The following is a 16,281-nucleotide window of genomic DNA, read 5'->3' on the forward strand; positions in this document are numbered from 1 at the left end:
TACAGTGGAACCCAGAGAGGGTGGCTACGTTCCTACATACAGTGGAACCAAGAGAGGTTGGCTACATTCCTAGGTACAGTGGAACCCAGAGAGGGTGGCTACGTTCCTACGTACAGTGGAACCCAGAGAGGGTGGCTACGTTCCTACGTACATTGGAACCCAGAGATGGTGGCTATGTTCCTACGTACAGTGGAACCCAGAGAGGTTGGCTACATTCCTACGTACAGTGGAACCCAGAGAGGGTGGCTACGTTCCTACGTACAGTGGAACCCAGAGAGGGTGGCTACGTTACTACATACAGTGGAACCCAGAGAGGGTGGCTACGTTCCTACGTACAGTGGAACCAAGAGAGGTTGGCTACATTCCTACGTACAGTGGAACCCAGAGAGGGTGGCTACGTTCCTACGTACAGTGGAACCCAGAGAGGGTGGCTACGTTCCTACGTACAGTGGAACCCAGAGATGGTGGCTATGTTCCTACGTACAGTGGAACCCAGAGAGGGTGGCTACGTTCCTACGTACAGTGGAACCCAGAGAGGGTGGCTACGTTACTACATACAGTGGAACCCAGAGAGGGTGGCTACGTTCCTACGTACAGTGGAACCCAGAGAGGGTGGCTACGTTCCTACGTACAGTGGAACCCAGAGAGGGTGGCTACGTTCCTACGTACAGTGGAACCCAGAGAGGGTGGCTACGTTCCTACGTACAGTGGAACCCAGAGAGGGTGGCTACGTTACTACATACAGTGGAACCCAGAGAGGGTGGCTACGTTCCTACGTACAGTGGAACCCAGAGAGGGTGGCTACGTTCCTACGTACAGTGGAACCAAGAGAGGGTGGCTACATTCCTAGATACAGTTGAAACAAGAGAGGGTGGCTACATTCCTACACACAGTGGAACCAAGTGACTACATTCCTACAAACAGTGGAACGAAGTGAGGGTGGCTACGTTCTGGCATACAGTGGGAACATGGAGAACAAACATAGCCAATCTCTAACATTAGAGGAAGTCAGCTCACAGTAGCAACAAAATCAAGGAATTTAAAGATTTGAAGGAGGCTGAGAGCAATAGAAGGGACTTTTTTTTTTTAGACCAAGGTATGCGATCACGAGGACTAGCGGACGGAGACTGATGATAGCTAAATATTTTTAATAAATCATTTTATAGCAAAATACCACTGCGTATACTTTTTATATATTGGCTTTCAGCAGTTTAAAAAATTGATGGTTATCTTATTGTTTGTTCTGCATCTGAAAATTGCTGCCTTTGCCCGGTATCTCATTACATCGGTTCATGTAATGGTTTGCTGAGATAATGGTGATTTGGCAGTTTAGGCCATCGGCTGCTCCGCTCTCCTTTTGTCCTTGAAGAAGATGCTGCGCACAGAGCTGCTGATTGAGAAGTATGTTGGTTTTCAGGAGGTAATTAGATCCAGAGAGTAGATCAGGTCACTGGACAGTATAAAATAGCTTTGTGTTTGGTGCTCTGGTTCGTATTAGTGATCTCTTGCACATGCACCCTGTGAAAAGGTCGTCTTGCGCCTCGGGGCGAGTTCATAGCCACAGCTGGTTGTGATCTGAGAACTTTCCAGATTATTTGAAGCCATTTTTAATCTTCCCGTTACTTCACCGTATTGCCTTGTACATGCTGTCCAATATCTCTTACTTAATGCAATCTCTCTGACTCCAGTCTGTCCCTATTAGTCGTCTTGTAATGCTGTCAGGCAGGGTTGTTGACGGATATTCCACGAGACAGGGAATGCTGCTAGGTACTTGGATAAATTGCTGAGAACAATTTGTTATGTCAGAGGGCATTGAAAGCCGTTTGACCTTACATTATAATTTTAAGAACTGCACAGCTTAGAACCCTGGAGTTCTAAGCAGTCGAACATATTGATTTGAAAAGCCGAATCGGTGAACATTGTCTTATTTATAAACACTTATAGACTATATGGCTGAAAGTATGTGCCCCCTCCAAATTAATGAATTCAGGTGTTTCCAGTGAAGGGTAATGTGACGGCACTCACCGTCACTGGGAGTGAAAGACAGATACTTAATGGTTTAGATTGCTTCAAGTGGGACAGAAATATTTGTCAGCAATATCTCTCAAGGAATATGAAGATTTATTCCCACTTTACACTGTGAGACCTATAGCCTGTTGCCATGAAGTCTGACTCCTAGTCATAGCAATACGTAGATGTGTAGTCCATGTGCTTCAATGTAGGAGATGGACAGACTGTCATTGGCAGTCTTGTCCTATTGTCTGTTTTGAGGTGGGATGTGGATTGTGTTAAGTCTGCCTGCCCCATTATTAAATGTTAATGAGCCCCCATTGTTCTGTCCAGATGGCTAGATAATTAGTTCAGGTTAATTCTGTGTTTGTATACAATTTCATCTACATATGATAATGTAATCAGGCAACCCCCGACCTTTGTGTGGTAATTTGATCAGGAGGGGGGAGGTCCATGCTGTATATAAATTCTGTGTGACTGTTCAATAAAGTGTGATTCCAGTACCAGCTAAGTTGTTGGCTAGCTTTGTATGAGAGCGGCTGGGAAAATCTGATTATAGATGTTCATGACTGCAAGGAAGCCATATACCGACGGAAGACCACAAACACAGTGTGGGTCGGTGGTTCCGTTGCAGGTAATGTTAGTGCTACACTGTGATCTCTGTAAAGGGTGTTAAATACTTTAAAACATTACTTAGTATGCATGCACTTAGTGCTCACTTACACCAGGGGGTGTGTCCATGCCTTTTCTGCGCTTTCCTGGGTAGCCCATTAAAGTGGTTCTAAAGGCAAAAAGTTTTTTTTGTGCCTTTTTAAAGGGATTGAAAAGTCAGAAGGTTTTTTTTATCTTAATGCATTCTGTGCATTAAGATAAAAAGCCTTCTGTATGCAGAAGCCCTCCCTAATACTTACCTGAGCCCTCTCTCTATCCAGCAATGTCCACGATTGACTCAGCCTTCTTGGACTCTCTCTCCAGATCGGCTGAGACACAGCAGCGGCGCCATTGGCTCCCGCTGCTGTCAATCAAACTCAGCCAATGGGGGGGGGGGGGGTCAAATGGCAGCTCCGTGTCTGAATGGATATATGGAGCTGCAGCTCGGCTCGGGGGGCCCCTATAGCAAGCTGCTTGCTGTGGTGGCACTTAAAAGGAGGTAGCAGCAAAGAGGTACCGGAGAAGAGGAGGATCCAGGCTGCCCTGTGATAAACCAACTGCACAAAGGAGGTAAGTATAACATGTTTGTTATTTATTTATTTTTTAAACCGAGACTTTACAATTACTTTAATACCTTACTTAGTATGCATGCACTTAGTGCTCACTTATGCCAGGGGGGTGCGTCCAAGCCATTTTTGAGCTTTCCTGCGTAGCCCATTCAAGTGGTTCTAAAGACAGAAAGTTTTATGTACCTTTAAAGTGTTACTAAACCCAGGACCCTGCATTCACTATATCTGGTCTCCTACAGTACACAGAAGATGGATTATTTTAGAAAAAAATAAACTGCTAAATACCTTTTCTCATCAGCAGTATATAGCAGTCTTGTGACTTCTATCAGTTTCTGGTTAAAGCTTGTAGGAGGAGTTTTCATTCTGCTCGTGGTTGTACTATAAGTCTGCAGGACCCCTGAACCTCTGTCTAGACAGTGCTGATTAGCCCTGTGCTGATCACATGCAGTTTTTTTTAATTGTAGTGTATTTTTTCCCCAAAAATTGCGTTTGAAAGACCACTGCGCAAATAGTGTGACGTTCTATGCATTAAGGTGAAAAAACCTTCTGCATGCAGCACCCCCCATTATACTAACTGAAGTCTAATCTCAATCTAGAGCTGTGCATGAAAGCAGAAGCTCTCTCTCCTCACTGGACAGAGGCTCCTGCTGCTGTCAATCACAGTCAATGGGAAGAAAGTAAGGGCAGGGCTGACCCATGCTCTGTGTGTCAATGGACACACAGCATGTGGCTCAGGATCAAGCCTGTACAACTGTCCCCATAGCAAGCAGATTGCTACAGGGGTACTTTGCAGAAGGGAGGATCCAGGAACATTGGCAGGGGGGTAGCAGAGAAGAGGAGAATCTGAGCTGCTCTGTGAAAAACTATTGCACAGATCAGGTAAGAGCAGGGAAGTATGACATGTTTGTTATATAAAAAAAAAATTAGGTTTACAATTGCTTTAACTTCAATTGGCTGCCCTATGCGCAAAAAAGGTGCCAGCATGAAATCGTTCTGCAGGAAAATGCATGCTACTGCAGTACAATGCACTTTTGTGGGCGTAAAGGCTTTTGCCAGGTGCTTGGGGGTGCCAGTTATTTCTAATGATGCCCGCAAGCCTTCAAAAGGGCAGCGTGTTGTTTTAGTGCCGTGCAGAACACAATTTTGGTGTAAACAAGCCCTTTCAGGAGTTCTATGGTCACAGCACACACCTCAATTCTATAACCTCAGCATTATAATAACAATAATTATATTTGACAATCCAATATAAGCTAAATTGAAAAATCTCCTTTCATGTTGTGAGTGCTGCCTGTCTCCTTGCCGTCTTTTTCCACCAGTTCATTGGATTCCCTGAATGCTTTGCAGCTTCTAATCTGCTTTTTATGTTCATATTCTATGGACTACATGTCCCATGGTACATTTCTGCATTCAATTAGTGATTATTGTACTGACTCCGCCTCCTGGAACTCCTCCTCTCAGCAACTCTGTAGTTCAGAAGGCAGGCTCTGTGAAATGTGACATAGCAGTGCCTATTCACAGGACATGGTGATTACATATCATAGAATACATGGAATTAGATGTGTGGAGATCTTCACAAAGTAAGTTTACAAACTTCAAGATCATTCAGATTATTAGGAGTAGTCTAGAAATAATTGAAATACAATGTAGATATGATTTTATATTTTAACCATAAATACGCTTTACACAACATAAAATCTATCTGATGCTTGGTGTTTGCAATACCCTGCTCCTCTCAATGGTCCTCAGTCCTGACGCAAGCAGTTGGCTGGTACTTGGGAGGAGGTATGCAAATATCAAAAATGACTTGATGAGTGGGTGTTCCTGAGCAGGCAACATTTGCATGAAGACCATCTTAGGTAACGCCCAAATTTTCTAAGCAAAGGGCCAGTTTACTGTCCTTCAGACTTTAGGGGCGCCGATCTATTTCCAGTGGGAGTGGAAACATCCCCGACGTCAGTGTCAGTAAATTATGGCCCATCATTGATTTTAGAGGCAAGAATAGTGCCCCAATATTGGTATTATTTTGAGAAGTAGTGTCTCATAGAGGGTGTCAGTGGGAGGAACAGTTCCCACAGTCATTGGGAGGAGCAGAGCCTCATCGATGGTGTAAATAGGAGGAATAATGCCTCATTATTGGTGTCAGTTGGAGAAATAGTGCCCCATCGATGGTGTCAGTGGGAGAAATGGTGCCTTTTCATTGGTGTTAGTGGGAGGAATGGTGCCCCATCGTTGGTGTCAGTTGCAAGAATGGTGCCCCATCATTGTTGTCAGTGGGAGGAATGGTGCCCCATCGTTGGTGTCAGTTGCAAGAATGGTGCCCCATCATTGTTGTCAGTGGGAGGAATGGTGCCCCATCGTTGGTGTCAGTGGGAGGAATAGTGCCCCATCATTGGTGTCAGTGGGAGGTATAGTGCCCCATCATTGGTGTCAGTGGGAGGAATAGTGCCCCATCATTGGTGTCAGTGGGAGGAATAGTGCCCCATCATTGATGTCAGTGGGAGGAATAGTGCCCCATCATTGGTGTCAGTGGGAGGAATAGTGCCCCATCATTGGTGTCAGTGGGAGGAATAGTGCCCCATCATCGGTATCAGTGGTAGGAATAGTGCCCCATCATTGATGTCAGTGGGAGGAATAGTGTCTTATCATTGGTGTCAGTGGAAGGAATAGTTCCCCATCATTGATGTCAGTGGAAGGAATAGTTCCCCATCATTGATGTCAGTGGAAGGAATAGTTCCCCATCATTGATGTCAGTGGAAGGAAGAGTTCCCCATCATTGGTGTCAGTGGGAGGAATAGTGCCCCATCATCGGTATCAGTGGTAGGAATCGTGCCCCATCATTGGTGTCAGTGGAAGGAATAGTTCCCCATCATTGATGTCAGTGGAAGGAAGAGTTCCCCATCATTGGTGTCAGTGGGAGAAATGGTGCCCCATTATTTCTATCTGTTGGAGGAATAGTGCCCCATCATTGATGTCAGTGGGAGGAATAGTGCCCCATCATTGATGTCAGTGGGAGGAATAGTGTCCCATCATTGGTGTCAGTGGGAAAAATGGTGCCCCATCATTGCTTTCTGTTGGAGGAATAGTGCACCATTTGCCAGATAAAGGCAAGCAAAGGGCCGCGTCTGGCCCCTAGGCCACTGTTTGGAGACCAATGATCTAGATCAGGGATATGCAAACTGTGGCCCTCCAGATGTTGCAGAACTACAAGTCCCATGAGGCATAGCAAGACTGACAGCCACAAGCATGACACACAGAGGCATGATGGGACTTGTCGTTTTACAACAGCTGGAGGGCCACAGTTTTCATATCCCTGATCTAGATGATGCTGGGTGTCCTCCAGCGAAGAATGAGATGGGCTTTTTCTGCCTTTTTGCCGCTTCTAATGCATATTATGAGAAGCTCACAGTGTGCAGTGTAATCAGAGTAAGCCATGTCAGGACAGGAGGAGTCTTTACAATTGTGCAAGCCTGGAGCTCAGCTTTCAGCCCATTTTCGGGCCAGGTGGGGTAACTTAGATTACCGGCATAAAGCTGATCACATTCATACATACTGTACTGTATATTTTAAAAGCTTATTCCCTTTAAATAAAATCCTGAGACGCTGCATTTGTGGTATTGTGCTGATATCACATGCTGTGCCTTGAAAAGCACTAACCTCCGCTCCAGCTGTTTACACAGCTGCTGACAAAGGCCTCTCATAGTACAGAAGACGCTTCCAGAGCCTTCCATAGACCTGATTCAGAAAAGTGGATTCCACAATCTCGTACTTTGCGGCAGCACAGAACATTAGGAGGATTTGTTTGTTTTCTTTGCAATTCGATCCAGATAATCTGCTATTCATGAAAACATTATGTCCATAAGTTGTTAGTAATTAGGGCTAATGCCTTGTTTGTTTGTTTTTGCTTTGAATGGTATGCCAGAGCGAAGTACTGCACTATTGTTACTACTTATTTAACTTTTAATCTTTTATGCTCATGGTAGTCTGTCCTGACTTAATCTGCTGCATCACTAAAATGAATAGGAGTTAGTGTTGGTTAACTTAGATGTTGCATTCTATGTTTGCCCAAATGAACGGGTAATGGTAACAACCTCAGCCATTTTTTTTTTTTTTTGTCTGGTACCTGCTGGGTAGACTACCTCTCAATTCCTGTGTTCTATGGGGGTCACTGGAACAAGAAGTGAGAAGTCTCGTTAGCGGGGACACAGACAGTAGCAAGTTTCCTGGTGCTATCCGTGCCTCCTATGGGAAGAGTTTCCCCCTCAATTCTTGGCCTGGTGACACAGCAGAGACACAGACTACAATACCCAACTTGGGGTCTAACACTTCACTTTATTCAAAATTCATCACACATCCCAGCAGAAATGCACCTTACAATGATCATCGGAGTGAACTTCCCCCCCCTTACGTTAGGGTCCCCATCAAGGCGAGCCACCCCCCTTACATCAGGGTCCCTATCAGAGCGAGCCCCCCCCCCTTACATCAGGGTCCCCATCAGAGCGCACTCCTTCTTACATCAGGATCCCCATCAGAGAGAGACTCCCCCTTATGTCAGGGTCCCTATCAGAGCGAGCCCCCCCTTACGTCAGGGTCCCCATCAGAGCAAGCCCCCCCTTACATCAGGGTCCCCATCAGAGCGAGCCCCCTCTTACGTCAGAGTCCCCATCAGAGCAAGCCCCCCCCTTGCATCAGGGTCCCCATCAGAGCTTGCCCCCCTTTTGTCAGGGTCCCCATCAGAGCGAGCCCCCCTTTTGTCAGGGTCCCCATCAGAGCGAGCCCCCCTTTTGTCAGGGTCCCCATGAGAGTGAGGCCCACCTCTTATGTCAGGGTCCCCATCAGAGGCCCCCCTCTGTGTCAAGGTTCCCATCAGAGGCCCCTCCCCCTGTGTCAGGGTCCCCATCAGAGGCCCCCCCCTGTGTCAGGGTCCCCATCAGAGGCCCCCCTTGTGTCAGGGTCCCCATCAGAGGCCCCCCTTGTGTCAGGGTCCCCATCAGAACAAGACCCCGCCTTTACATCTATGTCCCTATCAGAGAAAGCCCCCTTCCTTATATCAAGATCCCCATCAGAGCCCACCACCCCCCCCCCCCCTTTACGTCAGGGTCACCACCAGAGTCATCTGTTGATGTTGGGGGACGGAGGAGAAGCGGAAACTGTTCACATCAGTTTGCAGGCTGGGAAAAATCTAGTGGTTTGGAGACCCCTGATTTGGATGGACGTACAGAGACTCTGGATGCACATGCTGGTCTATTGTAATGGCCTGATTTGTAATCTGTACATTCTAACTGTTAACCTGTTAATGCTTTCCAATCATTATTATTTCTGTGTTAAAAAAAAAAAAAAATAGTTTGACTAGAATCTTACTTTGAACACAGTGGGTACTGATGCATACATTCTAGGGCTGTCTTCACACCTACCTGCTGCAGGACTCTTCAATACAGTAAGTGCAGGGCACCTTAGAGACCCCCCCCCCCCCCTCAGAGGGTAAGTCTATGACTTCCTGCACTCACAGTATGTCCTCAGTTATTTGGATTGAATGATGCTCCGTATTATGTAAACCACAAGACCAAGGACATCCTGTGGTGGCGAAAGGGTACTGCAGAGGAAGCTATGGAGAGGACATGACTTGCAGCCATATCTGTTTGATTGTATTCTTCTGGGTGACAATAATTTAAAAAATTGCAGAGGCCTGGCTATAAATGCAGAAAAAAATTACCGCTTGCAAAATGCTCCAAACCCTACTGCTAAGTGCAAGGCTTTGCAAACATTTCCCAAAGCCTACTAACGCAATAATGTCAGCCATCATCTTAGAATGTGCCCTAAATGTTACAAAAATCAATTAAAAATGAATGCTAAATAAAAATACACCCATTCCATGACTTAATCTGTTTATATTGAGTTACACCGGCTATATCTGGGTCAGTTGTGCTTCAATTTACATTTTGAGGATGTTATGCTATCTCTGTTGTATATGACCAAGCCTTATGGGCACACTTTGCACTGTTGTATATTTTGTTTACTTTTTGCAAAACTTTAATAAAAAATATTGGAAAATAAATAAAAATACACAAGTTTCTTCTGAAATGAAAAGTTGTTCTATACAAGTTGATGTTTCCCGTATTGTGCCTGAAATCTCTCTCTGGAATCAGAGCCATCATTCGAGACAGGGAAATCACATGACCTGCCCTTGTCGTCGGAATGTCCGAAGTTTCCTGTCTTCGAAGTCATTAGGAAAATAGCAAATTCCTTCCTTTTTCCAATCGTTATTAAACAACAAGGGCCGCGTTATGTTCTAATTATAGATGACCTTTGATTAAACTGCTAGAAAGTGATTGTTTGCTGTATTCTGGGGCTGGGGGGCCCGATCCAGTTTTCATGCGTCTTTTTTTTTTCCTCGGGCCTGCATGTTATAAAATATTACAGTGTGCTTTTTGTGTGAAGGCGAGCACTTAGCCGAAAGATCGTGACTGCAACATATTCATTTTGTGCCAGAGAGACACTTTGGCTTAATCCTCCCAAATTGCAGTTTCCACGGATGAACATGTTCAGCTTTACGACCAGCCGTATATTTTATGTATTTGTCTTGGACGCTCGTGCGACCCTCCTGCTCTGTTGGAGAGACTTGAAGCCGCGTGGTGTAAATGGCTGGCAGATGCTGCTGCTACAGAACTTATAGTATCGTTAGGAAAATTTTCTTTGTCATATCTCTTTGTAAGCCACTTATCAGACATTTGAAGATGCTCATAAGGTCGTCCCTTAAGCCCCGGCTCATGCTGAATCCGACTTTGAAATCACTTGAAGTTGCACAATTTCAAAGCCGCAGGTTAGTGTGACTTCAGGTGCGACTGGGCTGACATCTGTACGACTTCATACACAGATGTCTATCCAAATCATACCCGAAATCGTAAAAAATAGTGCGGGAACCTTTTCTTCGAATCAGCCCAGCAGCACTGCAAAGTCGAAGTCGTACCGATTTGAACAGTTCCATTGCTGACAATAGGGTGCAACTTGGCCCTGTCAATTCGCATGACAAGTTTCACAGGTGTGAATGGGGGCTAAAGGAAAAGTACATATACTATATTACCAAAGGTATTGGGCCTGCCTTTAAACGCACATGAACTCTAATGGCATCCCAAAGACACCCTGTCACCTGTGCCCCCTGCTTTTATGACCAATCCCAGGATCCACCACTGTTGTGCCAACCCACTGGGACAGCCACAAAGCCTGTGTGTCACTGGCTGGGTTTCCTCCACTGTCCAACAGGCTCCCCTATTGGATACAGTGGGGACACTCCCTCAGACCAAGTGAATCACACCCTGGACACATGCAACAGGCCTAACTATGGACCAGGCTCTCCTGATAAGCAGGCAGAGCAATACTAAGTTTTTCCTAGCACCTATCTAGGAGGGTTACAGAGTTACAGAGAGAAGTTCTGGTTTAGGCCCTGTGTGGCCTCTGGGAACGTTTGTCTTGCAGGCATTGAAGAAGAAGGAAACGTTCTGCAGTAGAAAGTCCGGCTATTTTTGGAATCTACTTCCCGTCTCACAAAACTTCTCAAGAAGTTGGTGATGGATGGCGTGATTAGCGCCATAGCCTGTGACATGCTTCAATGTCCTGTCAGAGTTATTATTTATTGTCATCCAGTGTCTGTGTTCAGAGCTTTCCTCCATGTTTTCTGTTTGTATCCATAGACCTCTTCAGTAATATCTGATCTTGCTTTAATCATCTCTAATGTGTATGTAAACTAGGGATCAACCGATTATCGGCAAAGCTGATATATCGAGGGCCGATGTGCGCGTTCCCTGATCTATCAGAATCGGCCTTTTGATTTACAGATATTGCCGATATTTCGGGAAAGTGCTGAACCGGAGTGATGCCTGCAGCTAGAGGCATCACCCCGGTACCGATGTCCATAGCCGAGGGTCGGCTGTCTTGTAATGACAACTGATGCGGCTGACATTCCAAAGAGCGGGAGGGGACATCCGCCGCCTTCCGCGGCTCGCCCAGGTCTCCTGTCCCCCTGGGTCTCCATCTGCATTGCCACCGTCTGACCGGGTCTCGATTTCTTTGAATTTGGCACCGCCGAATACCCGGAAGTGATGTCATGACATCACAGCGTTTTGAATGCTTTTAGGTGCAGAGAAGGGATTTGGGGTCTTTTAGACCCCCAGATCCCTCCACCACAGTACCTGTAGACATTAAAAAAAAAAAAAAAATTTAATGTCCGAAAATATTGGCCGATACTGCTATCCGATGACCAAAATATTGGTATCAGCGGTAAAAAAACTATATCGGTCGATCAATAATGTAAACCCCTAGCAACAAACCTTTTTTTTTTTTTTTCTTCTCTTTTGGTTTGTTAACCACTTTACCACCGGAGGATTTTGCTGTCTTATGTCCGGGCCACTTTTTGCGATTCGGCACTGTGCAACTTCAACTGACTGTACCCAAACTAAATGTACGTCCTTTTTTTCCCACAAACTGAGCTTTCTTTTGGTGGTATTTGATCACCTGTGCGATTTTTTACTTTTTGCGCTATAAACAAAAAAAGAGCGTAAATTTTGAAAAATAACTATTTTTCACATTTTTTTAAATGAAATTCCCCCCCAAAAAAATGTAAAAATCAAAATTTTTTTACATTTTTGGCCAATTTGTTTTCTGCTACCTATGTTTGGTAAAAAAAATCACAATAAGCGTATTTTGATTGGTTTGCACAAAAGTTATTGCGTTTAATAACTAAGGGAAAGATTTCTGTCATTTTTGGTGTTTTTTTTTTTTTAACGAGTAATGGCGGCGATCTGCGATTTTTTTTTTTTTTTTTTTTTTTTTTTTTCTTTTCAGGACTGCGACATTGCGGCGGATAGATCGGACCCTTGACTGACATTTTTGACACACTTGGGGGTACCAGTGACATTACTACAGTAATCAGTGCTATACATATGCACTGTTACTGTAAAAATGACACTGGCAGGGAAGGGGTTAATTTTATTGGAGAGGGAGGGGTTAATGTATGCCTGTTGCTTACTGACGTGTGTGGGGGGAGGTGACTGAGTGACACAAGGACAGATCACATGTTCAGCTATGCTGAATCCTGCAATCTGACCCTGCCTGTCACTTAGGAGATCCGCCCGCTTTGTTTACACAAGCAGGCGGATCTCCACACTCGATTCCCCAACGATCGGGGAAGAGCAGCGGCGATCGCCGCTGCTCCTCCCCTGGCCCGACTCCTGCTGTGACTGAATACAGCGGGAGCGAGCCTCCGGGAAGGGGGAGTGTCTGCCGACGTAGGTCTACATCGTCAGACCTACAAGAGCCACTTTGCCGCAGTAGAGCTCTAGTGAGCAGACGGCAAGTGGTTAATAGGACATTGAATCTATGCACTCACCGATCACTTTATTTGGCCCTGTTCACACCTGAGCGTATTTCAGCTCGTAAAACGCTCACCTCTGAAGTCTCAAAACGCCCAACAAGCAAAATCCCATTCATTTAAATGGCCCCTGTTTACATATGAGCATTTTGTATTCTGAAAGCAAAACACCTGAAGCTCAAAAAAGTACATGAGCTTCTTTTTTGGCAGATTACAAGCCTTTTTGTTAGATGTCAATGCCTGCCTCCAAACACCTGCAAAAAAACGCCTTAAAAAAGCCGGATAAAAAGCCTTAAAACAATACGCTCAGGTGTGAATGAAGCCTTAGGTACACCTTGCTAGTACCGGGCTGGGACCCTCTTTTGCCTTCAGAACTGCCTTCATTCTTCGTGGCATAGATACAACAAGGTGTTGGAAACATTCCTCAGAGATTTTGCTCCATAGTGACATGATGGCATTACCCAGTTGCTGCAGATTTGTCGGCTGCACATCCATGATGCCAATTTCCTGTTCCACCACATCCCAAAGGTGCTCTATTGGATGAGATGTGGTGAGTGTGGAGGCCATTGGAGGACAGTAACCTCATTGTCATGGTGAAGAAACCAGTGGTGAGATGATTGGAGCTTTGTGACATGGTGCATTATCCTGCTGGAAGGAGCCATCAGAAGATGGGGACACTGTAGTCATAATGGATGGACATGGTCAGCAACAATACTCAGGTAGGCCATGTGGTTTAACCACTTAAGCCCCGGAGGATTTGGCTGCTAAACGACCAGGGGGTATTTTGCGATTCGGCACTGCGTGACTTTAACGGACAATTGCGCGGTCGTGCGACGCTGTACCTTAACGAATTTGACGTCCTTTTTTTCCCACAAACAGAGCTTTCTTTTGGTGGTATTTGATCACCTGTGCGCTTTTTACTTTTTGCGCTATAAACAAAAAAAGAGCATAAATTTTGCAAAAATAACAATATTTTTCACATTTTTTTATATGAAATTCCCCAAAAAAAATGTAAAAATCAAAATTTTTTAACATTTTCGGCCAATTTGTTTTATGCTACATATGTTTGGTAAAAAAAATCGCAAAAAGCGTATTTTTATTGGTTTGCGCAAAAGTTATCGCGTTTACTAACAAAGGGAAAGATTTTTGTCATTTTTGTTGTTTTTTTTTTTTAACGCGTAATGGCGGCGATCTGCGTTTTTTTTTTTTTTTTTTTTTTTTTTTTTTTTTTTGCGGTACTGCGACATTGTGGCGGACAGATCGGACCCTTGACTGACATTTTTGACACTTTTGGGGTTACCAGTGACAATTCTACAGTAATCAGTGCTATACATATGCACTGTTACTGTAAAAATACACTGGTAGTGAAGGGGTTAACTTTATTTGAGAGGGAGGGGCTGTGTGTGTCCCTAGGGGCGTGATTCTTACTGTGATTGGCTGTGGCTTGAGGTGTAAGGACACTGATCAACGGTTCTACATAGTAGAACCGTGTGATCAGTGTTTTTACACCGAGGAGAATGACAGGCGGCTTGTTTACACAAGCCGCCTGACTTTCTCCCTCTCCCCCCGACGATCGCCGAGTGACCGGCGGACATCGGGTCCGCCGGTCACACGCGCGGGGGAGGGTCCGTGACCGCGTGAGAGCGCGCCTCCGCGGGTGCGTGCTCGCTCCCCAGACCCTCCCAGGCTAGTGACGTTAATTAACGTCACTCTGCCTGGCCGGGGCTGACCGCCGCAGTAAATTTACTTGCGGCGCTCGGCAAGCGGTTAAACAATGCTCTATTGGTACTAAGGGGACCAAAGCATGCCAAGAAAATATCCCCCCCACACCATTTATATAACCACCACCATCCTGAACCATATGCATACCCACAAATTTGTAGCAGTGTTGAGTTGTGAGTGTGTTAACTTGCTGCACATTTTCACTGGCAATATGTACACTTGAAGAGCACTTGAAGCATAAATTCTAGTTGAAAGCACAACACACTCACCACTCAACACTGCTTCAAATTAGTGGGTATGCACATGAACTGAGGTTTCCATTGGGTCAAACATTACGGTTTGCTGAACAACATCTGTGGACAAGGGAGTATCCTGGCTTGGTGAGCAGCGGGACAGAGATCATCCCTGGTGACACAAGCACTAGAGTGGTCCAATCAAGGCGCATTTAAAGCCATACCTGGTGAGTGAGCATTGCTACAGGGGCTTCACAGAGGTGCGGTGGAGGTGCACTATTGATCGTTGGAGCACGGATGATTTGCGATCCATTCACCTAATCTGTTTACAGAACTTTTAGTTTCTTGGGAGTGCAAGCTGCAGCAGCAGTGCTCTCATTATCTTGGTGGACTGATTTGCACACATGTATGTAGCGCTGCTAATGTGACTTTATTCTCATACTGGGACTTTGAGCCAATTTTGCACCTATATGATAGGTAAGTGTTATTAATTCACAATTTTAGTACTCTTTGAAAACACACGATAGTTACCCAGTTTATATCCTCAATTTTACTGCTAATGACTGTTCCCCTCTTTGTTTCTCTTGTGCAGGTGCTGGACCCAGAGCAGAACCACAACTTCACAGATCACTATCTGAACGTGCCCTTTGACCTTTCCCAAGTCATTTTCATTGCAACCGCTAATACAACCGCCTCCATTCCACCTGCCCTCCTGGATCGCATGGAGGTTCTTGAGGTTCCTGGTAAGATATTAAATTCGATTTGTATTTTTTTTTATACAATATAATGCCTTGCAGAAGAAGTGTATAACAGGGTGGGACCATGTGCTGAGGAGAAGCTTGATGTATCCTGCAACAGGATTGCTTAAAGCGGAGTTCCACCCTAAAATTAAACTTACCTCCATCTTCATGCCCGGGGTCACCTTAAAAACAAATGGATAATCACAATTTTTTTTTTTTTTTACTTACCTGGTTTAGAAGAAAATATACTCACCTTACTTCCTCTTCCTCCCCTCGGCGGCCACGGCGATTCGTCACTTCCTGGCTTGCAATGATTCCTGGGAGCTGAACGTCATTGCTCCCAGGAATCAATGCGCCTGCACCGGCCCCGACGTCAGTTCCGGTGCAGGCGCCGTCATACCTTGCTAAACAGCTTCTGGGCATGCCCAGAAGCTGTGCAGGGATGACGCTGAGGCACCGGAAGTGACGGCGGGGCCGGCGCAGTGCATCGTGGGACCGAAGAAGACGGAAGAGGACGCAGAAGAGGATCGCGCTGGCTTCAAGCTGCCCACACCTGAGATGGCAGCGCTGGACAATACATTTTCAAGGTAAGTATTTCTTCTAAAAGGTAAGTGCAACCCGGGACAGATCAGAGGCTATCCATTGTGGAATGTACTAGCCCTGACTGTCCCGGGGGTATTTTTATTTAAAAAAAAGTATTCCCAGGGTGGAACTCCGCTTTAATAGCAATCCCCTCTACAAAGCAAAACAGCATCCACTATACAGGGATCCTCAAACTACGGCCCTCCAGCTGTTGCAGAACTACACATCCCATGAGGCATTGTTATTCACAGACAGAACTAGACATAATGGGAATTGTAGTTCCTGAACAACTGGCAGGCCATAGTTTGAAGACCCCTGCACTATAATAATGACTTTATCCCAGATAAGGGATATCACAGGCTGTGCAAGTTTTTTATTCTTCTATAAAGGCCAGCAATAGAAAATAAGACACA

At 45.4% G+C, this 16,281-nt stretch overlaps 1 protein-coding gene across 1 annotated transcript in view; it reads left to right on the forward strand.

Annotated features, from left to right (window-relative positions):
* LONP2 (lon peptidase 2, peroxisomal) overlaps positions 1-16,281 on the forward strand; it is a gene marked incomplete at its 5' end in the record, with an annotated part of 171,883 nt that overhangs the window by 80,097 nt on the left and 75,505 nt on the right. The window contains one exon of the mRNA XM_082270039.1: positions 15,139-15,289. Within this exon, the coding sequence (XP_082126165.1) occupies positions 15,139-15,289 (151 nt within the window). The remainder of the gene's footprint in view (positions 1-15,138; positions 15,290-16,281) is intronic.

The sequence above is a fragment of the Pelophylax lessonae genome (assembly GCF_965119305.1).
Source record: "Pelophylax lessonae genome assembly, chromosome: 10".
Lineage (NCBI taxonomy): Eukaryota > Metazoa > Chordata > Amphibia > Anura > Ranidae > Pelophylax > Pelophylax lessonae.